Source organism: Dipodomys merriami, unplaced genomic scaffold (genome assembly GCF_024711535.1).
Source record: "Dipodomys merriami isolate MVZ:Mamm:240054 unplaced genomic scaffold, mDipMer1.0.p SCAF_6, whole genome shotgun sequence".
Classification (NCBI taxonomy): domain Eukaryota; kingdom Metazoa; phylum Chordata; class Mammalia; order Rodentia; family Heteromyidae; genus Dipodomys; species Dipodomys merriami.
Window position 1 is genome coordinate 6,337,976 of NW_027206179.1, and position 22,730 is coordinate 6,360,705.

At 48.7% G+C, this 22,730-nt stretch overlaps 1 protein-coding gene across 1 annotated transcript in view; it reads left to right on the forward strand.

Moving 5' to 3' along the window:
• The window catches only part of LOC138813853 (mucin-16-like), a 92,882-nt gene that overhangs the window by 62,315 nt on the left and 7,837 nt on the right, over window positions 1-22,730 (forward strand). The window contains exons 82-110 of the mRNA XM_070002378.1: window positions 1,062-1,234; window positions 1,344-1,379; window positions 1,606-1,662; window positions 3,092-3,216; window positions 3,560-3,627; window positions 4,365-4,537; window positions 4,660-4,695; window positions 5,193-5,317; window positions 5,647-5,714; window positions 6,547-6,719; window positions 6,824-6,859; window positions 7,095-7,219; window positions 7,637-7,704; window positions 8,641-8,813; window positions 8,921-8,956; window positions 10,836-10,901; window positions 11,809-11,933; window positions 12,017-12,084; window positions 13,182-13,354; window positions 13,856-13,891; window positions 15,461-15,585; window positions 15,703-15,770; window positions 18,261-18,433; window positions 18,993-19,028; window positions 20,384-20,449; window positions 21,629-21,750; window positions 21,837-21,904; window positions 22,064-22,236; window positions 22,368-22,403. Of these exons, the coding sequence (XP_069858479.1) occupies window positions 1,062-1,234; window positions 1,344-1,379; window positions 1,606-1,662; window positions 3,092-3,216; window positions 3,560-3,627; window positions 4,365-4,537; window positions 4,660-4,695; window positions 5,193-5,317; window positions 5,647-5,714; window positions 6,547-6,719; window positions 6,824-6,859; window positions 7,095-7,219; window positions 7,637-7,704; window positions 8,641-8,813; window positions 8,921-8,956; window positions 10,836-10,901; window positions 11,809-11,933; window positions 12,017-12,084; window positions 13,182-13,354; window positions 13,856-13,891; window positions 15,461-15,585; window positions 15,703-15,770; window positions 18,261-18,433; window positions 18,993-19,028; window positions 20,384-20,449; window positions 21,629-21,750; window positions 21,837-21,904; window positions 22,064-22,236; window positions 22,368-22,403 (2,807 nt within the window). The remainder of the gene's footprint in view (window positions 1-1,061; window positions 1,235-1,343; window positions 1,380-1,605; window positions 1,663-3,091; window positions 3,217-3,559; window positions 3,628-4,364; window positions 4,538-4,659; window positions 4,696-5,192; window positions 5,318-5,646; window positions 5,715-6,546; window positions 6,720-6,823; window positions 6,860-7,094; window positions 7,220-7,636; window positions 7,705-8,640; window positions 8,814-8,920; window positions 8,957-10,835; window positions 10,902-11,808; window positions 11,934-12,016; window positions 12,085-13,181; window positions 13,355-13,855; window positions 13,892-15,460; window positions 15,586-15,702; window positions 15,771-18,260; window positions 18,434-18,992; window positions 19,029-20,383; window positions 20,450-21,628; window positions 21,751-21,836; window positions 21,905-22,063; window positions 22,237-22,367; window positions 22,404-22,730) is intronic.

Consider the following 22,730-nt stretch of genomic DNA (forward strand, 5'->3'; position numbering starts at 1 on the left):
TACTCCCAGGCCCCAACCCTTTTATCAGCTTCCTCTCTGCCTCCCTCTAAGTGACCTCCAGAGAGGTGGACTGCAGGGGGCACTGGAGCCAGCACCAAGCTGTCTGTTCATCCTACCATCTCCCCCACCCCAAATTGTGCTAGAGTCCTGCTGAGACCAGCATCTTCTTCACTCTACCCTGCTGATACCTTTTAAATTCTCACTTGCTCACTCTCCCAATGAAGGAATTTCCTGTAGGTCATCAATTCTATCCCCAAAATCAAAATGTGTGTGCGTTTTCCATTTACTTCCCTCCTCAATTCCAGCTGTCTATCTTGTTCTATCATGTGTTCTCTCCTCATGCCAGAGGATGTCATCGAATACATAGTCATTTCTTTTTCATTCCTGCTATGGTATTTGGGGATTCTGTTGATTTTGTGCCAGTACTGGGGCTTAAACTTAGGGCAAAGCAACGGTCATTTAGCATTTCATCCAAGACTGGAGCTCTAACAGGGAGCAATGTGTCTGCTTAGTGCTTTTTTACTGATTCGTTAGAGATTTGAGTCTCTTGGATGATCCTGTGCCATCCTCAGAATTCAGCCTCCTGAGTAGCTGAGATAACAGGCATGAGCCAGACCCCTGGTACTAATAAATACCCTTGAGCAACTCAAGCTGCTCATAGGCCCAGGCTTACTGAAAGTGATTACATGTGGAGAATTCTTTTCCTTATTTTCTTTCTTCTTTCCTTTTACTGTTTCATTCTTTCTTTTTCTCTTTTTTCCTTCCTTCATTTTTCTTTCTTTCTTTTCTTCTTTCTTTCTTCCTTTCCTTCTGTCTTTCTCTCTTCCTTTTTGGACAAGACCATAAATCAAACTAGGTATCTGATGCTTTCACTCATTGGCTGGCAATCTACCAATTGAGCCAAGCCTCCAACTCACTCACAGAGATTTCCTATACTCTCATTAGTTTCAAACATTTCATTCCCTTGGACCCTTGCCTACCATGTTTCCTATGAATCTATCAACTCCTCCCTGAAGGAACCTGTGATTAAAATCACATTTGCCCCCACCCCCCATCCACAGGTCTGAGAAGGAAGGAGCTGCCACAGGAGTGGATACCGTCTGCAACCATCGCCCAAACCCCACGGGTCCTGGGCTGGACAGAGAGCGCCTGTACAGGGAGCTCAGCCAACTGACCCTCGGCATCACCCAGATGGGCCCCTACAGCCTTGACCAGGACAGTCTCTATGTCAATGGTGAGCAGAGGCCCAGTGTGCTTGGCTGCATCAGAGTCCTCGGCCTTCCATCTGTGCCTCCTGTTCCTCATTCCCCCTCCCCACCATCTTCCCATCTCTCTCCCTGCAGGTTACACCCTCCACAGCCTGCCCTCCACTCCCAGGAGTGAGTATTCTGGGCCTCCCTAAATCCCACCTCCCCTCCAAGACCCAGCCCTCTGCAATGAACCAAGTCAAACCGCACTGTGGCCCTTCCATGGTGAATTCCACCTCCAGCCTGGGAGAGGCAGACACTGTGAACCTAAAACATTGAAGACATGTGTCTTCCCTTCCTGGCATCTCCAGGATATTGGAGTTCCGCAGTCAGACACTTGGCATTTTTTTCTCCCCAGCTTCAATGGTGGTCACCGTGTCTCCAGCCAGATCGACCTCGGCTTCCCATCCCACAGGTAGGAATTCTCCTCCCTGATGCACTGTGGGACCTCGGAGCCCAAGAGACAGCAGCACAGGTGGCCTCAGAGGCTTTTCCCAGCGGGGCCCAACATCAGCTCGGCATGGATCTCACAGGAAGCCCAGGTCCCTGAGAGCACAATTAGTCCCAGTCTCTTCCCCAGCACCCAGCACACTTTCACCTCCTCTGTACCCCACAACTGCCCTGGCTTCCTAAGTCCTTCCCCACCCATGGACAAGTACTGACCTGAATTCCTGTAGTCCAGGCTGAGACCTTTGGGATGTTTGCTGGGCCAGAAACCCATTCAGACAGATCAGCTTCCTTTTTCCAAGGGATATTTCCAAATAGCTCTTCACCACAGCTTGTCTCAGCAAATAATCTGCTTTAACACATTCCACAGGAAAGACCTCATTGTGAATTCCCTCTCATTTATGGTCCATGGACTATTGCTGTGTATCTTATAGAAATGAAATCATTTCCCTTTTGGGAGAATCTTATCAAAGACTTGATTCACTGAAAATTTATGAACCACAGAGTCATTTTCAAATTGAGAAAATATTTTTGTATGTCAGTTTCCTGACTCATATTTTCTTTGAAATCTGGCAAGAACAAGAACTCAGGTTATTCAGCAAATAGTACAACGAACACCTGTCTGTCTGCCATTGGAACCCAATAGTTGTAGATGTCTTCTCTCTCCATGCACATATATAAAGTGACACAAATATCACTAAAGGTTGCTGTGCTATGTGAATTATCACAGAGTGAATATGATATCATGTGCTCTTCATGGTTTGTTTCCAAAGAGCTTGAGATACAGCACTGAAAATGCACCTGTTGATGTTAAAACCATTAGAATCCTACATAATAACACACAGAAAGTGAAATGGATTGGAAATATATGAATGTACTCACAGTCTAGGTGTGTTTCCAAATTGAGTTCACCCACAGAAGGATTCTGTTACTTGCAGCATTCTTCTACCATCTTAGCATTTGCATTTCATAATTATTGGTTTCCAATCAATATCATTTATACTGATTTGAATTACAATATTTATTGTAATAATTAAACCCAAGCAATTACATAAAATAAGTAATTTAAAAGGATATGATGCATAAGATGCTACTTCTGTATATCATTACATAATTTCTAATCAATAAATACATATCCAGGGAAACTATTTTTAATAAATAAAGAAGCCAAAACTAGGAATTCACAAGAATGTTATCTCCGTGGACCAGAGAAGTGTTGGCTTTCTGCCAGATGACTGACTTTAACATTAATCATATTCATGTTGAGTCCCTGTCCTGTAGCTAGCACTCAGGTCACCTCTCAGAGGAAGCTGTCTACTGAAGAGCAAGCAGCTACCCCAAAGAACAGGACATCCTGGGACGGATCAGGTTGGATGTCTTTCTCTCGCCTGTTACAGCAGTAAGCCCTGCCCTGGTGCCATTCACCCTCAACTTCACCATCACCAACCTGGAGTATAAGGAGGACCTGGGCCAGCCTGGATCTGCAAAGTTCAACACCACAGAGAGAATCCTGCAGAGACTGGTGAGACCCCGCCCACTGCCAGCCCCGCCCCTAGGGCAAGCCACGCCCACCAGTCCTCTGCCACATTCACATACTATTCCACTCACCTCCCTCAAGCTTCACTGATTAAAGCCCGCCCATTGGAAACCCTGCCCACATAGCAAAGTCATGCCCACTGAAAAAACTCCTGCACATAGATGAAAGCCACGCCCACTCTAGCTATACACACCCCAAAAACATTCCAGCCCAAGAAACCAAGTTACACACACACAAGACCCGCCCACACATGGAAGACACGCCCAGTCACTAATGCCCCGCCCATACCTCTGAGCCCTTCCCTGACCCAGCTCCCTTTCCTCCACAGCTCAGATCCCTGTTCAAGAAAACCACTATGGGCCCCCTCTACTCTGACTGCAGACTGGACCTGCTCAGGTGAGAGCTCACCACAGCAGGACAGGGCTTCCCCAAGTGAGCCCAAGCACCACACAGTTCGTGGCTCTTTTCTTTTTTTTTTTTTTTTAATTGTATTTTATTTTATTTGAGAACATACTGTACAAAGGGGCTACAATTCCATGGGCAGGATAATGCATACATTTCTTACCAAGCATTGCAGCCTCCTCCTTTGTTCGTGGCTCTTTTCATTCCTTCCTTCTAAAATATCTTCTTTCAGGGGTGCGATGCAGAAGGCACTAGGTCCAGCATCACAGTGTCCCCTCATCCTTCCACCTCTCTTCTCACACACGCGCAACAGGAATGAACCAATGTACTTTTTCATTTATACTGAGCGCTCTGAATCCTTCCTCACTTGCATTAAGACAGCAATTCCTTCAGGCCTAAATTCAGTGCCTAGAGTTTCTCTTCAGAAAACCATGACCTTATCATTTTCATTAGCATCTAATCTCCTTGTCTCTGGTCTCCACTTTTGAACAAGCCCATCTCCCGTTTCTGCACCACAAACACCCAAGTTTGAGCCTTGCATGGAGTGCAAGTTCTGAACCTATGACTCACTGAAAGTCCCAGGCAGCTGCACCCACAATCCAAGTCTGGTGTCTCACCTCCCACCATATTTCTCACATGCTCTACCCCTTTCCTCTGCCCCTTTACTATCCAACTTACACAAATCTGGAACTCTTTCTTGTGCAAACTTAATTGTAATCACATCTGCCCAGACCCAAGGATGAAGGAGCCGCCACAGGAGTGGATGCCATCTGCACCCAGCGCTCCGACCCCACAGGCCTAGGACTGGACAGAGAGCGGCTGTACAGGGAGCTCAGCCAGCTGACCCTTGGTGTCACCCAGCTGGGGCCCTACAGCCTGGACCAGAACAGTCTCTATGTCAATGGTGAGCAGAGTCCTTTGAGCATCCCTGCACTGTACTCCCCACATCCCCCCACCTCCAAGGCTGCCTTCCTTCCCTCTACACCTTCCAAGTCCTCCTTACACTCTCCCAATCTCTTTCTGCAGGTTACACCCTGCAGGCTGCAGTAACCACACCCAGCAGTGAGTAACCAGTCACCCCCAAATTCTCTCTCCCTCCTATGGAATGCAAGAAGCCCCAGCACTTCTCCACACCCCTCCTTAGAGGGACAGGAGAGGGCAGTTCACAGGCTGGAGACTCATGGCAAGGAGTCTCACCTGGGAGACAGCTGTGGTGCCCTGTGGACACACAAAGGCCGCTAAATGTGGCTGGGTGAATGAGGGACAAGAAGCAGGCAAAGTGACACTTGGAAATAAGGGAGAATTTAGAGGGTCAACTTTCCCTTTCCGTCTTTGTAACTCCAGATACTTCCTCCCTTCCTTCACTTGAAGTATTGGATGGCCTTCTGTCCACCCTTGGTGATTTGTGCATTACTGCCAACCTGTCTCCAGTCATGGTGTGGTCTCCAGTGAGGTGGTCACTGGAGTTACCAGGCCTGTGGGTCCCAGCCCCTGCCTGTCCCCTATGTCCATCACAGGCCCGATTTACTGTGGTTTCTCCTTTGTCGCCTCTGCTGCAGCCACAGGCCCAGTCCTGCTGCCATTCACCCTCAACTTCACCATCACTAATCTGAGCTACAGAGAAGGCATGCAGGAACCAGGGTCCGGGAAGTTCAACACCACGGAGAGGGTCCTGCAGGACCTGGTGAGAGTTCCTCCCCCTCCTTCAGGCCACTCCCACCTCTCTCAGGCCACACCCTCCTCACTGAGGCACCGCCCACAGCACCACAGCCTCTTCCACTTCAAAGGCCCCACCTACCTCACTCCAGTTCCTCAGGCACCACAAACAACACGCCAGCCCCACCCTCCACTGAGGCCCCACCCACATCAGTACATCACCTCCCACCTTGAAGACCCCATCCTCCTGACTTCTACCAGATCCATGTCCCCTTTTCCCACTTGACTCCACACAAATCTGAGCATCATGCCCTGCCTCTCCACCCTTCTGCTCAGCTCTTCATTTCTACCCCATAGCTCGGGCCCTTGTTTCACAACACCAGTGTCGGCTCTCTCTACTCTGGCTGCAGACTGGACTGGCTCAGGTGAGTTCTTACCACAGCCTCCCAACAGGACCTCCCAAGAGAACCTCCAGGTTCTCCCAGATCAAAAAGTTGGATCAGCCTCGTTCCACTCCTCCCCCTGGATCTCCTCAACACACCTAGGAATCCAGAAATCCACACCAGGATCCACCCTGCTCCTCCCATCTTCCCCCACAAGTGGCCTAAAATCTGAAGCATCCATGAGCAGTACTGGACCCCCAGCCTGATCACACTTGGCAAATTCCTCCTTTCTCTTTATCACCTGAAGGATGGTTCCCTTTGATTCTCGATTCTGCCTCTAAGATTTTCCCGAAGACTTTGTCTCCTCTTGGCTTAATCCCCAATTCAGGACATCCTGCCTTTCAGGCCTCCTGAGTGTCTTCTGTGAGGACTCAGGATCTGGGTTATGATTTTATAACATTTCTGCCACTGGCCTTCTCCTTCTCTCGAGGAAAGCTGGACCAGACACCAGTGCGCAGGAACAACTTAAGTCTCAATCCTAACTTCCCCATTACAGAGTGGCACACCGGAAGCGTGCTGGGCCCATAACCCAGAGGTCGATGGATCAAAACCAAACTCTGCTAGTAGTTTTCCCTCCAACTCTAGGTTGCTGCCCCCTAAGGTTACGCACATTGTTTCCCTCACGAATACCCAGAAGATTCCACCAATCCCAGAAGCAGCATTGAGTTAATTATCTTCTCCTTAAAATTCAGCTGCTATGTAACTTCCCCATCAGCTGTCACATGGCTCTGGCGCTTTCACATCCAGGTCCCCAAGGATGTCAGAACTCTATTGAGAAGTTGTTCATTGCCATTCTATTCTCCATCCACCCCAGGCCCATGAAGGATGCGTCAGCCACAGGAGTGGACGCCATTTGCACCCACCATCCAGACCCCACAGGCCCTGGACTGGACAGAGAGCTGCTGTACAGGGAGCTCAGCCAGCTGACCACTGGATTCACCCAGCTGGGCTCCTTCACCCTGGACCCTGACAGTCTCTATGTCAATGGTGAGCGCAGCCCTCTCACTATCCCTGTATGATTACTCCACGTCCCCAGCAAGGCTGCGGTCCTTCCCAAGCCCTTCTCATCCTCTCCCAATCTCTCTATGCAGGTTACACTTACCAGGCAGCAGTGACCACGCCCAGTAGTAAGTACCCAGTCATCCCCAAATCCCACTGCCCCCCATGCAGAGAATGGAAGCCCCAGGCCTGTCCTTACACCAGCTGTGAGAGAGAGAAGGGGTCCGACCTCCAGTCATGGCTGTGTTCTCCAGTGAGATTATCACTGGAGTCACCAGGCCTGTGGGCCCAGTCCCTGCCTGTCCCCTGTATCCATCACAGGCCTGACTCAGTGTGGCTTCTCCTTCTTCTCCTCTGCTGCAGCCACAGGCCCAGTCCTGCTGTCATTCACCCTCAACTTCACCATCACCAACCTGCGTTACCAGGAAGACATGCAGGAACCAGGGTCCGGGAAGTTCAACACCACAGAGAGGGTTCTGCAAGGCCTGGTGTGTGTGCTCCTCCCTCTTCATTCTGGCCCCGACTACTCATTCAGGCCACACCCACTTCGTTCCAGACCCTCCCACCTCTAAGTCCCCGCCTACATCACTGCAGCACCTCCTCAGCTAAAGCCCCTCCCACCACACTCCATCCTCTCCCACCTCTAAGGCACAGACCAGTGCACTCCACACCATCCTATATGTAATTCCTCTTCAATCCCACACCAGCTCCTCCCACCTCTAAGGCACCACCAACCTCACTCCAGGCCCACCCACTGCTAAGGTCCCATCCACAGTTTTCTAAAGCCCTGTCATCTATGCCCAGAAACACCTCTCCTCCAGCCACTGGTGACCAGTCCACCCAACCTTGACTGCTAAGCCCTGCCTCTCCGCCCATCCCCTCAGCTCTTATTTTCTCCCTCATAGCTTGGGCCCTTGTTCCACAACACCAGTGTTGGGTCCCTCTTCTCTGGCTGCAGACTGGACCTGCTCAGGTGAGTGCTCAGAACACACACCCAAGGCTGCCCCATTGTTCCCAGGCCCCAACCCTTTTATCAGCTTCCTCTCTGCCTCCCTCTACATGACCTCCAGAGAGGTGGACTGCAGGAGGCACTGGAGCCAGCACCAAGGTGTCTGTTCATCCTACCATCTCCCCCACCCCAAATTGTGCTAGAGTCCTGCTGAGACCAGCATCTTCTTCACTCTACCCTGCTGATACCTTTTGAATTCTCACTCGCTCACTCTTCCAATGAAGGCATTTCTTGTATGTGTTCAATTCTGTCCACAGGATCAGTATTTGTGTGCTTTTTCCACTTGCTTACCTCCTCAATTTCAGTTGTCCATCTTTCTCTATTCTCCTCATGCCAGAACAATACCGTGTAATTGGTATTCTTTTTTTCTTTTTGTTATGGTATTTCGGGATTTTATTTGTGCTGGTACTTAGGACATGGGTGCTGTCGCTTTTTCATTCAAGGCTGAAACTACCATGGAGCTATAGCTCTACTTGGGGCTTTTTGATGCTTATTAAAGATTAGAATCTCCTAGGCTTTCCTGTCCCATCCTCAGATCTCAGCCTCCTGAGGAGCTGGGATGACAGGCATGAGCCCCTGGCCTCTGGCTCTAATAAATACCCTTGAGTCTCTCACTTTGTTCATAGGTCCAGGTTTGCTGAAAGTGGTTAAGCACAGAGAATTTTTTTTTCCTTTTCTTTTCTATTTGGTCAGAGATTGGAATTCCAACTCAGAATCTGATGCTTTTGCTCACTGCCTGGCACTCTAGCCTCCAACTCCCCACATACAGAATTCCCGCTTCTCACCTCCATTCCAAACATCTCATTCCTTCTCACCCTTTCCTACCCTGCCCGCTATGCATCTCTGGACTCCTCTCTGAATAAACTTGTGATTACAATCACTTTTACCCACCATCCTCAGGCCTGAGAAGGAAGGATCTGCCACAGGAGTGGATTCCATCTGCACCCACCACCCCACCCCCACAGAGCCTGGGCTGGACAGAGAGCAGCTGTACAGGGAGTTCAGCCAGCTGACCCTTGGCATCACCCAGCTGGGGCCCTACAGCCTGGACCAGGACAGTCTCTATGTCAATGGTGAGCAGAGGCCATCATGTATTGCTTCACATTCTCCCCCTCTCCTCTGTCTCCCCCACCCCCCCACACACACACACTTCTTACTGGTCCCTTCTCTCTCTGCACAGGTTATACCCACCACATCCTGGCCACGACCCCTGGCCGTGAGTATTACCATGTTTTAAAAGTCTTCATATCCCTGCCGTCTCTCACCTGAGCCCCAGACCTGAGGCTCCCTGCCTCCATTCTGCAAACCCCACTCCCACCTCCAGCCTCCAATAGAGAAGAAGCCAGAGCCCCAAGACCCCAGACATAGGATCCTCCTCCCTGGGATGTGCACGATGATCCCCTTCCCGCATCCTCTGCAGGGATAACTATCCCTGAATAGTAAAGGACCATGTTGGGGTGTAGGGACAGGGAAAGTGGGGGAGAGGCTATGTCACATCTACTCTCTATACCAAGCTACTCACACTTTGACCCAGGCCTCACAGTGTAGGTTTTTTTTTCCAAAAAAATATATATAATTTAACAAATGTACCAACCAAATATACAATCACAACATCCTTTCTTTTTTTCTTTTTCTTTTTTTTCTCTCTTTTTTTTCTGGTCCTGGGGTTTGAACTCAGGGACTACACACTGAACCTGAGCTTCTTTCGTTCAAGGCTAGAGCTCCACCTCTTAAGCCACAGCTCCATTTCTAACTCTGTAATTTATTGGCAATAAGAGACTCACAGACTTTCCTGCCTGGGCTGGCTTCAAACTGCTACCCTCAGATCTCAGCCTCTTGAGTAGCTAGGATTACAGGTATGAGCCACCAGTGCCCAGCTCCTTTCAATATTGTTTTAAAAAAACTATTTAAAAGATATCTCACATGGCTAAACCTGCTGCTGATGGCTCACACCTGTAATCTCAGGAGACTGAGATCTGAGGATCATTGAAACCAAGCCAGGCAGAAAAGTCCATGTGTCTCTTACCTCCAATGAAGTACCAAAAGCCATAAATGGAGCTGTGGCTCAAGAGGTAGCTCACTAACCTTGCATCAAATGACTAAGAGACAGCACATAGGTGCTAATTTAAGCCCCAGTACTGGTGCATGTGCGCACACGCACATGCTCGCGTGCGCGCACGCGCACACACACACACACTATCACATTTTTTGTAAATTATCTTCAAACATCAAAGTTCTTTTAGCCAACCTCCTGTGTCTGGAGTCCAGAAATGGACTCTGAAGTTTCCCCCATGAGGGCTCTGTCTTCCTTTTTATGAATCATCCCTGTAGATGGGGCAGATCACCAATACACCGTCTCTCCAGTAGCTAAACTTCACTGATAAGGGCATCTCTCCTGCTTCCTTTCTTATCTGTGTGTGTGTGTGTGTGTGTGTGTGTGTGTGTGTGTGTGTGTGTGTGTGTGTTGCTGTAGGTAACAGCCAGCCCCAAGCATCACCCCAACCATGTGTTTTCTGTAACCCTGGGTGCCTTTAAACACCTCTAAAATAAAATAAGATCTCAAGCTAGCTAACCTCTCCATCTAGTACCCACTTTTTAAATGGGAAGAAATCCAGAAGAGGTGTCCAGAAATGCGGGCTGAGTTTGGGGTTGATAAGAGTCTCCCATTCTTTCCCCCAAACACACACACCCAAGATGATGGCCAGCTCCAGACAGTTTGAGGTACAGAGAGAGAGGCACAAAATCTTATAACTACAGCCATGATGGGGGTGCCAGGCGCTGGTGGCTCACACCTGTAATCCTAGCAACTCTGGAGGCTGAGATCTGAGGATTGTGGTTTAAAAGCCAGACCGGACAGGAAAGTCTGTGAGATTCTTATCTCCAATTAATCACCAAAAAAAAAGGAAGTGGAGTGTGGCTCAAGCAGTAGAGCTAGCCTTGAGTGAAGAATAGGGATAGATCTCAGGCCCTGAATTCAAACCCTGGGACTGTCACAGAATTTTTTTAAAAGAAAAATAAGGAAGGAAGGGAGTGAGGGGAAAAAAGTGCCATACATTTTGGATCTCATTTCCACTTCCTTGCTTTTTATTCCTCAGCATCTATGACAGCCACAGTCTTCCCTGCTTCCTCCCTGGCTCCATCTTTGACTGCCAGAACCACAGGTAGGAAGAACCACAGGTTCTCATGGGCACAAAACTACCCCATCCCTTGTAGCAGATCAAGTCTCTAGTGGCTCACTCAGCTTCTCCAAGGAGCACTTGCATTTCCAGGAGTCCTGGAGCCCATCTTATTGTTCAGGATCCCATTCTGTATCCCACATCATATCACACAGGAATTCCTGAACATTCATCCACGTGTCTCCTGGACATCACAGGGTCCAGTTGATCTCCGAGTGGAAAGCATCGTTGCACTCCAAGCCTTCTCCCTTATTGCCAAAGACAAAGGCAGAGAGGGCTAACCTTGAGCCTTCTCACACACATCCCAAATTCATCCACCACCAAATTCCTCTCTTCTCTATTTGAGACTTCATGCCTGCTCTTCTTTTGTCTACATTTACATCCCTCAAACTTCATTTAGTTCACCACCATTTTGTTTTCTGTTGCTAGGACCAGTGGAGTAACCTCTACTATTCTATTCTCCTCTTAGTAATTATAATATCCCTGACAGCAGGCAGAGGTTCATATCGCTCTGGTCATGTTGACAGAATTTGGACAATGCCATCTGGCCATAGACAATCCTGTGTTGTATGGTTATTGTCTTTCTTTGATGGGATCAGAGAATCTCTCTGATCTCATGTCTACCCTTCCTCATAGCCACAACGAAAGAACTTTAAGTTCCTTGAGGGGCCATGTTCTGTCCTCTGCCAGGGCCCCTTGTGCCAGGCTGGTTTTTCTCCCTGAAGTGATTTGCGTACATTAAGCACTCTACGAATGCACACTTGAACAAATTCCAGGATGTTCCCTCCTCCTTCTCTAGCAGTTCACAACTAGTGGCCCACAGTTAGGGCTGTAGACAGCTGTGATCATGAATGCCCAAGCTGGATGTTCTTCTTGTCTTCCACCATTACAGCCAGTATCTCTACCGTGGTACCCATCACCCTTAACTTCACCATCACCAATATGCATTACACAGAAGAGATGGGGCGTCCGGGTTCGTCAAAGTTCAACACCACCGAGAGGATCCTACAGCGCTTGGTGAGCCTCTGCCCATGATCATCTTACCCTCATATCACAGGCTCTCAGCCATCCTGGCTAACCTCCTTCTCTTTTCTCATTAGCTTGAGATTTTGCTCAATAAGACCAGTATCAGCACCCTCTGCACAGGCTGCAGCCTGGCTTCGCTGAGGTAAGACACACACACATACACACACACACACACACACACACACACACACACACACACACACACACACACACACACACACACACACACACACACACACACACACACACACACACACACACACACACTTCCCCCAGACGGAATCATTCTTTAGGATGATGGAAGCAGTCGCAGGTGTAAGGGTTGGAGAAAGGAGACCTCCACACTGTTCAAACAGAAGAGAGTTTCTATGGGAGAGCCAAATCTGCCTGCACCAGATGTAGATGGAGGTGTGCAGAGAGAGAACTTATGGGGGGGGGGGGAAGAGAGATACAGGAAAGGGCAAAGAGGAGGTGTGGCCTCAATGGATATGGAAGTGATCTCAGTGCCAGGGGAACTTCCCACTACCCCTAGGTGCACCAGTTACCTGGTTACAGGTGCTGGGCATGGACTTCTAGGTAAAATCATGTGCAGAACTGCAAGAGAAGAGAACAAAAGGAATGGGCCATTTTTTCCTGGGCAGACCTAACAGCAGGGCTCAGGCCTGACTCCAGCGCCCACCACAATACCTTCAAACCTTTTTCTTCCCAGGAGAAGTGGAGTCGTCCAAACAAGGAACTACATTTAGTGCACAAAATCTAAACAACATTCCACTGGAAATGAGGGTTCTCCTCTTAGAAGAAGGGGGAAGATTACTCATTTTAAAAATGTTTTCTAGAGCTGAGTGCTAGTGGCTCACACCTGTAATCCTAGCTACTCAGGAGATTGAGATCTAAGGATCATGGCGCCAAGTCAGTGCAGGCAGGAAAGTCTGTGAGACTCTTATTTCCAAGCAAGCACCAAAACTCCGGAAGTGGAGGTATGACTCTGGTGGTAGAGCACTAGCCTTAGGCAAAAAAACATCTAAGGGACAGCACCCAAGTTGCGAGTTCAAGCACCAGTACCAACGCGCGTGCGCGCGCGCGCACACACACACACACACACACACACACACACACACACACACACGCTTTCTGTCCTCTGCAAGGAGGCTGTCTCAGATGAGACACACTTAGCATTCTCACCACAACCTTAATGCTTGGGACCCCTCCTCAGGATTCCACATCCCCTTTCTTCTACAGGCTTGCAAAGGATGGGGCAGCCACAGATGTCAATGCCATCTGTACCTTCCACCCTGACCCTACTGGCTCTGGACCGGACAGAGAGCGGCTGTACTGGGAGCTGAGCTATGAAACCTTCGGCGTCTCCCGGCTGGGCCCCTACACCCTGGAACAGAACAGTCTCTATGTCAATGGTGAGGGTCCATGTTACTGCCATACTCTCTCCACCCCAGTTGGAGTATGGGATTTTTCCAAAGTGCTGAGCAAAAACTGAGTTGTTCCCCTTTTTGTGGGGCTGGATTGTGTAGTCCTGGTGATGAATCAAAAACATCCGGAGAATCAGAACAAGCTCACACCCTGTAATTCCAACTATTCAGAAGGCTAAGATCCAGAGGATTGAAATTTGAGGCCATCTCGGGCAGAAAAGTCCAAGAAACTCCATTTCTAACAAAAAATAAGGTGGGCTGGAGGCATGGCTCAGGTGTAGAGTACCAGTGGAAGAAGTCCAAGGCTCCAAGTTCAAACCTCAAGTCCAGAGGACAATGACCAGGTCCAGCTGCCTTGGAATCTTAGTACCTGTTTGCCTCCACTCCCTTGCCTCTTTCCTTTTGCTTTTATCAAAAGTCTTCTTTTTTACCCATAACCCCTTATGTTCATTCAACCTGCCATCAGCTTCTCTTCTCTCCTCACTGCAGGTTTCAGCCTTGGAGCTGCAGTCCCAACTACCACCAGTAAGTATTCCTGGCCCTCATTTCTGGGTACCAGTTCCATTTTCAGACTGTGGAGCAACTGTTCTCCTCCTTCAGCTCCAATCCTTGGTGATAGAAGCCATCGCTCAGCCCAGGGGGGTGGAAGGAAGTATGCACAGGCAGATGCATAAAAGAAGGTTTGAAAGGAAGAAGGAGGAAGGAAAGATGGGAGGATTTATCCATGAATGGATGAAAGAAAATAAAGAGATGGAAGGAAAGGGAAGAAGAAACCCATGCAAGGGATGGCTTCACTGGCTCATGCTTAGAACCCCAGCTATTCTGGAGAGGCAGAAATTGGGAAGATCACAATTTGAGGTGAACACTCAGGCAAAAAGTTAGCAACAGGGGCTGGGAAGGTGGCTCAGTGGTAGAGTGCTTGCCTTACATGCATGAAGCCCTGAGTTCGATTCCTCAGCACCACACAAGCAGAAAAAAACCAGAAGTGGCACTGTGGCTAAAGTGGTAAAGTGCTAACCTTGAGCTGAAGAGCTGAGGGGCAGTGCCCAGGCCCAGAGTTCAGGCCCCATAACTGAACCCCCCCCAAAAAAGGGCAAAAAAAGCTGGGCATCATATACATAAGGATGAACATTGCCATCAGAAGGCAGTCCAAAGAGGAAAAATAGAAGACTTTATCTAAAATAATAATAACTAAAACAAAAAGTGCTCTATCCAAATGGTAGAGTGATTTCTGAAATAAAAAAAAAGAGATTAAAGGAAGGAAAGAGAGAGGGGGATAGAGGGAAGTGAAGAAGTGATGATGGGAAGATGGGAAGGAAGCTAGGATATGAGAGAGGACAGGAAGGACAGAAAGATGCATAGAAGATATAAAAGGGAGGAAGTGGAAGAATGAGGAAGGTGAAGGAAGGGTGGGTGAATGAATGGATGGGTGGATGAGTTGATTAAGTAGAGGGGTGGGTGGATGGAAGGGTGGATGTGTGTGTGTGTGTGTGTGTGTGTGTGTGTGTGTGTGTGTGTGTGTATGGATGGATGGATGAATGGATTGATAGGTGAATAGATAGATGGTGGATGGGATGGATGGATGGATGGATGGATGGATGGATGAATGAATGGATGGATAGATGGGTGGGTGGGTGGATGGACGGATGGATAATTGAATGGATGAATGGATGGATGGATGAGTGGACAGATGGATGGGTGGATAGATGGATAGATTGATAAGTGGGTGGGTGGGTAAATGGATGGGTATATGGATTGATGGATGGATGGTAAGTGGATGGGTAGATGGATGGTGGATTGATGAGTAAATGGATAGATGAATAGATAGCTGGATGGATGGATGGATGGGTGGCTGGGTGGCTGGGTCGATGAATAGATGGTGGGTGGATGAGTGGAAATCCTCCACCTAGACCTCCAGTCAAGGACACTCTTACCTTGCCACTAGAGTTGTCTTTTTTCACAAGTCATCCTGGACTTTACCAGGAGACAGACAAAGGGTCCTTGGAAGCCCCACACCAAGGAACCCGGCTCCATTCCAACCCCACCCACCCACTATCTTCCTTCAATATCCCATAATTTCTGTACCTTACATAGCTGGCGAGATCAGTGAGGAGCTGTTCACTGTGAACTTCACCATCGCCAACCTACGCTACTCAGCCGACATGGGCCACCCTGACTCTGTCAAGTTCAACATCACAGATGCCCTCATGGAGCACCTGGTGAGCAGCCTCCTGTCCCAAGACAGCCTTCTATGCCCAGTCTTGGCCTAATACTTGTCGCTAATCCCTCCTTCTCCTTCCTTCTCACACCCCTCCCACACTCTCTTTCTCCTCCAGCTCAGCCCATTGTTCCAGAAGAGTAGCCTGGGTCCCCGATATACTGGGTGCAGGGTCACCACCCTAAGGTGAGAAACACCCCCCTCCTTACACCCCCAACCTCCCCATCTTCCCCTCCCCCACCCACTGTTCACTCAGAAGGACTTGGAATTCTCATGGTACCAATTCTACAATATGGGATCCCTTTGGATTGAAAAAAGCTGGGATTTCCATTTCCCCTCAGTCATTTAGATTCTTAGTCAGGTGCCAGTGGCTCACGTCTGTCATCCTAGCTACTCAGGAGACTGAAATCTGAGGATCTGTATTCGAAGTCATCCCAGGCAGGAAAGTCTGTGAGACTCTTATCTCCAATGAACCACCAGAAAACAAAATGGAAGTGGAGCTGTAGCTCAATTGGAAGAGCACTACTAGCCTGGAGCAAAAAAGCTCAGGAATAGCACCCAAGCCCTAAGTTCAAGGCCCACAACAGGCACACATGCACGCGCGCGCACACACACACACACACACACACACATCATTCTTAGATAGGCACTGGTGGCTCACACCTGTAATCCTAGCTACTCAGGAGGCTGACATCTGAGGATCACAGTTCAAAGTCAGCCTGGGCAGAACAGTCCCAGTGAGACTCTTATCTCCAAATAACCACTCAAAAACCAGAAATGCAGCTTTGGCCCAAATAGTAGAGCGGTAGCTTTGAGCACAAAGAAGCTCAGGGACAGTGCCCAGGCCCTGAGTTCAAGCCCCACAACTAACAAAAAACAAATGTTCTACCTTATGATTATTTATTTATAGTGCTGAGGGACAAAGCCAGAGCCTTGTAACAGAACAGACCAGTGCTCTGCCACTGAGCAACTCCTTTCCTGAGCTCCTGGCCCTTCTGCTATCACAATTTAGCTACCTGTGTTTGTGATCATTTAAACTTACTTTAGCTTTGTGAGATTTTAATAGTTGAATCACTGGGAAGATTGTTGCCTTTTCCTTTTTTTTTTTTTGGTCCGGTCATGGGGCCTGAACTCTGGGCCTGGGCACTGTCCCTCAGCTCTTCAGCTCAAGGCTAGCACTCTACCACTTGAGCCACAGTGACACTTCTGGCTTTTTCTGCTTATGTTGTGCTGAGGAATCAAACCCAGGGCCTCATGCATGCTAGGCAAGCAGTCTACCACTGAGCCACCTTCCCAGCCCTGATTGTTGCCTTTTTCAAACACACTTCTAATTGAAATTTTCTTTTTCTCCACCCTTTATTTCTGTGGAGTGGTGGATTCAACCCAAGATCCTTGCATATGGGAGACAAGAGCTCTAACTCTGTGTCCCATGCCCTAGCTGCCACCGCCATACTCTCCTTCTAGGACTGTTATTCATTTAAGATCTTTTTAGATTCCATGTAGAAGTGAGATCACTGTTGCTTTGGGGTCCCCAGTTTGTTTCATTTAGCATAATGTTCGTGTGTGCGCACACACACACACACACACACACACACACACACACACACGCGCGCATGTGTGCATACCAGTACTAGGGATGCTGTCCCTGAGCTTTTTTGGTCAAGGCTGGCACTCTCCCACTTGAGCAACAATTCCACTTCCAGCTTTCCCATGGGGAGGCAATTGTGCCAGGCGCTGGGGCCTCCAGAGGCCAATAGTACACAACACTGCCCTCACAGAACCACAATCTAGAAGGAATAAGGATAAATGATTTATGATTACGTTGAGATGGGCCAGAGGGAAGGGTGTGGGGACTGTAATATCCAGAGGAGCCCCCTGATCGATCCTGGGGCAGGGAAATTTTTTTGAGGAAAAGGAGGCAGAAGAAGTGAAGGAAGATAAAGAGGAAGAGGAGGAGAAAGAGAAAGTGGAGGGAGAGGAAGAGAAAAGGAAAAGGGGAGGAAAAGAAAGAGGAGAGGGGCTGGGAAGGTGGCTCAGTGGTAGAGCGCTTGCCTTGCATGCTCAAGGCCCTGGGTTCGATTCCTCAGCACCACGTAAGCAAAAAGAAAAAGCCGGAAGTGGCGCTGTGGCTCAAGTGGTAGAGTGCTAGCCTTGAGCTGAAGAGCTGAGGGACAGCGCCCAGGCCCAGAGTTCAGGCCCCACGACCGGACCCAAAAAAAAAAAAAGAAAAAGAAAAAAGAAAGAGGAGAAGGGGAAGAGAAAGAGGAAAATGGGAAAGAAGAGAAAGAGGAAACAAAAAAGGGAGGAGAAGAAAAGAAAGGGGAGGAGGAAGGAAGGGAATGAGGAGGAGAGGGTGACAGAAGAAGAGACAGGAGAAAGGGGGAGAAAGAAGGAAAGGGAGAGGAAGGGGAGCAAACAGAAAGAGGATAACAAGGAGGAAGAAGAGGAGGGAAAGGAGGAGGAGGAGGGAACAAAAGCTGAGAGCTGAACAGTGACCAGGAAATAACCTGGGAAAGGAGTGCTGGAGAGACGCTTGCAGACCTAGGAAGAATGCCTGGGTCTATGCAGTAGCCACAAGCGATTCAACATGGCTGGGGACTGGACTATCTGATGTGTGGGGACCACAGATACAGATGCTGCACTCCTACCCTAAAAGTATACCCTCTCTTTCACCAGGTCTGTGAATAATGGTGCCCAGACACAAGTAGACATGGTTTGTGCCTACCGGAAGGCCCCAGGCAGCCTGGAACTGCCTGCCAAGCTGGTGTTCCGAGAGCTGAGCTGGCACACACGTGGGATCACCCGGCTGGGCCCCTACCTGCTAGACAAAGACAGTCTGTACCTCAATGGTAAGCAGGCCCTCAGCCCCACCACCCTAGCCCCTGCACCCCACAAAAAGGCCAAGTGATCTGTTCTGTAAGAGGAGACACAGAAGGGTAATTCGTCAACCTTCCGCAGCCATCCTACAAATCTTTATCTTTGAAAAATCCCCCTTTTTTTGTTGATTGTGGGGCTTGAACTCAGGGCCTGGGCTCTGTCTCTGAGCCTCTTCGTGTTCAAGGCTAGCTTATGCCTTGTTCTGAGTAATTTATTGGAAGTAAGAGTGTCACTGACTTTCCTGCCCAGGCTGGCTTCAAACTCCACCATCTGGGCCCAGCTAGGAAATTCTTTTCTTCACCATCATTACTATTATTGTTAAAGAACACAAAGGGGTTTTGATTCAACATGTCGGTATATGAGTACAGTGCATGTTGATCATGCTCCCCCATCTATCCCAACCCCACCCCCTTAAGTTACCTGGTTCCACTTTCCTATATGAACATTGACTCCAGGCAGAGTTCAGGAAGACCTATGTAGATGGTGGCCCCACCGGGACAGTTTTACCCACTGTGTGACATTGTTTTCCAGGTTATAATGAACCGGGTCCGGACAAGCCTCCTACAAGTATGTGTCTTCATCCCCCTCCCCTTTTAGCCCCTATGGGTCATGGGCCATGGCTCTCTCCTCATCACAAAGGAGGCCCACCCCAAATGCCAGGCAATCTCCTGAGTAGGGTCAAGATCCCTGCAGAAGGATGAAAGCCTGGTCCTTAACCTGTTCATGAACCTGTACCCGTGGTGTTGGATTTCTGAATTTTCCACATTGCTCCAGGTTGGAGGAAGATATTTAAATAGGCATTCCCTATAGAGTTAGAAGTTAAAGTCAGATAGCAACTAACATCTATATATCCACCCACCCATCATCCATACATCCATTCACCCACCATCCATACATCCACCTACCCACTATCCATCTATTCATCCACCCATCCATCTACCCACCCATTATCCATCCATTCATCCACCTATCACCAACCCCCAATTCACATCTATCCATCCATCCATCCGTCTACTCATCTACCCATTAATCCACTCATCCTTCCATCACCCATCCACCTACCCCTAATCTATCTATCCAACCCATCCATCCATCTATGTATCCATCCATCCATTCATCCATTCATCCACCGGTTCACTCATCCATCCATCCATTTATCCATTTACTCATCTTTCAATCCATCCACCCATCTATCCATTCATGTCTACTCATCTATCCATTTACCCATTCATCCATTCTTCTATCCATCTACACATCTGTTCACCAACTCACCAGCTTGTCCTTCCTTCTCTCCTTCCTGTCTCCCCAACTTCTTTTTCTGGTTTGCATGTGCACACATGTATGCACACATGTGTGATGCTGGGCCTGGGGCTTGGACTCAGAAGCCTGGGTGCTGTCCCTGAGCTTCTTTTGCTCAAGGCTAAGTGTTCTACCACTTGAGCCACAGTGCCACTTCCAGTTTTTTCTGAGTAGTTTATTGGAGATAAGAGTCTCACAGACTTTCCTGCTTGTGCTGGCTTTTAACCACAACTCTCCCCTCTAAGCCTCCTCAGCCACTAGGATTATAGGCATGAGTCAGCACCCAGCAGTCTCTTTCTGATTTTTATTCTTCCTGGCCTCCCACTGACCCTCCATTTATGCTTTTTTTCCCTTCATCCATTCTCTTGATCTCTTCCACTTTTTGCCCATCCAACTCACACATCTTCCATGTTAGGCTTCCCTCTTGCTCACCTCTCTGACTCCTTTGAGCTAATGTCAATCACACCCTCACCCCTCCCTCCACACACACACAACCATTCTTTTTCTCACTCCTGTTTCTGGTCTTGGAAATGGGAACACTGGCTTGGGCCTCTGCTGGAGGAATAGTACAGAGCTCTGCAGGCAAAGCTCTGTCCTTCCCTGACCACAATCTTTTTCCACAGCGCTTGAGCCAGCCACCACAATCCTGCCTTCTCCATCCACGTCTGTGCAGCCAGAATCTACCACAGGTACCTGGGGACCCCTTTCCACCCTGGGGATGACATCCCTCATGCCTCCTGTCTCCTAGCTAGGCTGACATATTCGTTCCAGAGCTAGAAAGCTGGGAGATGAAGATTAAAAGTGTTGGGATCATCGCTGTAATCGTAAATTACACTAGAAGTCAGTCAGATGCCTGTCCTCATGTAACTGCCAGTCCTCTGAGATAAACTCCCCATGATAGCACGAAATGGAATTTGGGGGGAGACACTAGGCCTAGTTTGGAGAGGGAAGGACTTTCTAGAGAAACTTCCACATGTGTAGAGTCCTCCAGGATGAATAGGGGTGACCCAGAAAAACAAGATATAAAAGAGTATTCCTGGTCAGGTGCTGGTGGCTCTCACACTTGTCATCCTCCTTACTCAAGAGATTGAGATCTGATGGATCACAGTTCAAAGCCATCCCAGGCAATAAAGTCCATGAGATTCTTCTCTTCCAATTAACCAGCAAAAAAAAAAAAAAAAAGCCAAAAGTGGAGCTGTGGATCAAGTGCAGTGCTAAAAGGCTAAGGGACAGCAGGCCCTGAGTTCAAGCCCCAGTACCAGCACAAAATAATTAATTAACCAATTAATTAAAAGAGAATGGGGGGGTAGTTCCAGCTCAGGGGATTCTATGAATGAAGACTCAGTAGCCAGAAACTGAATATTGGGGGACTGGGGAGAGACATTGGTTTGCATGAAATCATAAGGCCCCACCAAGAGCAAATGGATCAAACCAGAAGACCAGCAAGAACTAGATTGGAATTGGAAAGGGCCTTGAATGTCTAGCCAAGTTGCTGACTGCTGAAAATCCATAAGAAATCACAGGTGGTATTTGGAGAAAAAGAGTGATCCTTGTTTTTAAAAAATTACTTCAGAAAAGATTTGTCCAGTATCAAAGCATAGGGAATGATTTAAACAGAGCCATCCACTGGGCTGGGTAGGAGAAGCTCAGACTTGAGCTGGAGATGGGGAAAGAAATGCATGGCAAAGGAGGAGAATTTACGGTCGCTTGGAGATGATATGTATGCATATTCTGACTTTGTGTGGCCTCATTGGCTGCTGCGGATGGTGATGCATGGGGAAAAGGAAGAGGACATGAATTTAGGAATCCAGTCTGGTGCCAAAGCCAATTTCCCACTGCCAACATCTCACCTTCTCCCCTCCCCACAGCCACGAGTTCCTCCCTGACAACATTCACCCTCAACTTCACCATTACCAACCTTCCATTCTCAGAAGACTTGAGCACCAGCTCCACCATGTTCAATGCCACAGAGAGGATCCTGCAGCGTCTGGTGAGGCGGAATCAATTCCACCCATCTCTCTCCTTCCTTCCCCCCCACCAACTCCTGTCTCTCTGAGCCTCCTCCTCCCTCCACAGCTCGAATCTTTGTTCTGGAACAGCAGCCTGGGCCCTGTCTACTCCCACTGCAGACTGAACGCCCTCAGGTGAGCAGGCAACGCCATTTTGCCAAGAAGGACCAGATCTGTTGGGGGATGAGATTAAACACTGCTCTCCTGCTCCCCATCCTCAGGGGTGCCAGAGTCTCTTCAGAGTCTCCACTTTTTCTCTCTCTCCCTCCCCCCCTTTGTCTTCCCTCCCCCCAGGCCTGAAAAAGATGGAGCCGCTACCAGCGTGAATGCTATCTGTGCCTACCACCATGACCCTGTGGGTCCCGGGCTGAATATCCAACAGCTGTACCAGGAACTGAGCCAAATGACACACAATGCCACCCAGTTGGGCAGCTACACATTGGATCAGCACAGCCTGCATGTCAATGGTGAGAGTCAGTTGTGTTTGCTGTAGTGTAGAGTCCACATGCTCCCTCAATTAGTTCGTGCAGATATATAAACATATATATATATATATATATATATGTATATATATACCAACCAATTCCCCCCCCTGCAGGTTACACTCAACAGGTCACGATAATCGCCTCTGTTGGTGAGTAGCCAGTGACCCCCCCCCCATATTTGTCCCGAAATCCCAAGAAGAAAGTAACAACAATTCCTGCCAACATCTTCATCCTTTCAGAAAAGGATAGAGTAAGGAGAGATGGACACAGACTAGGAACTCATTACAATCAAATGAACTCAGAATTACTACTGGATCCTGGGCCAGACACAGAGAAATGGCCACTCAATGTTGTTGGTTGGAACGGGGGGCAGGGGGGGGAGAATGATAGTGAACACCTGTAGTCTTGGCTTCTTGGAAGGAGAAAAGCAGGAAAACGGAGTCCAGGAGTTAGAAGGCTAATCTGGGCAATACAGC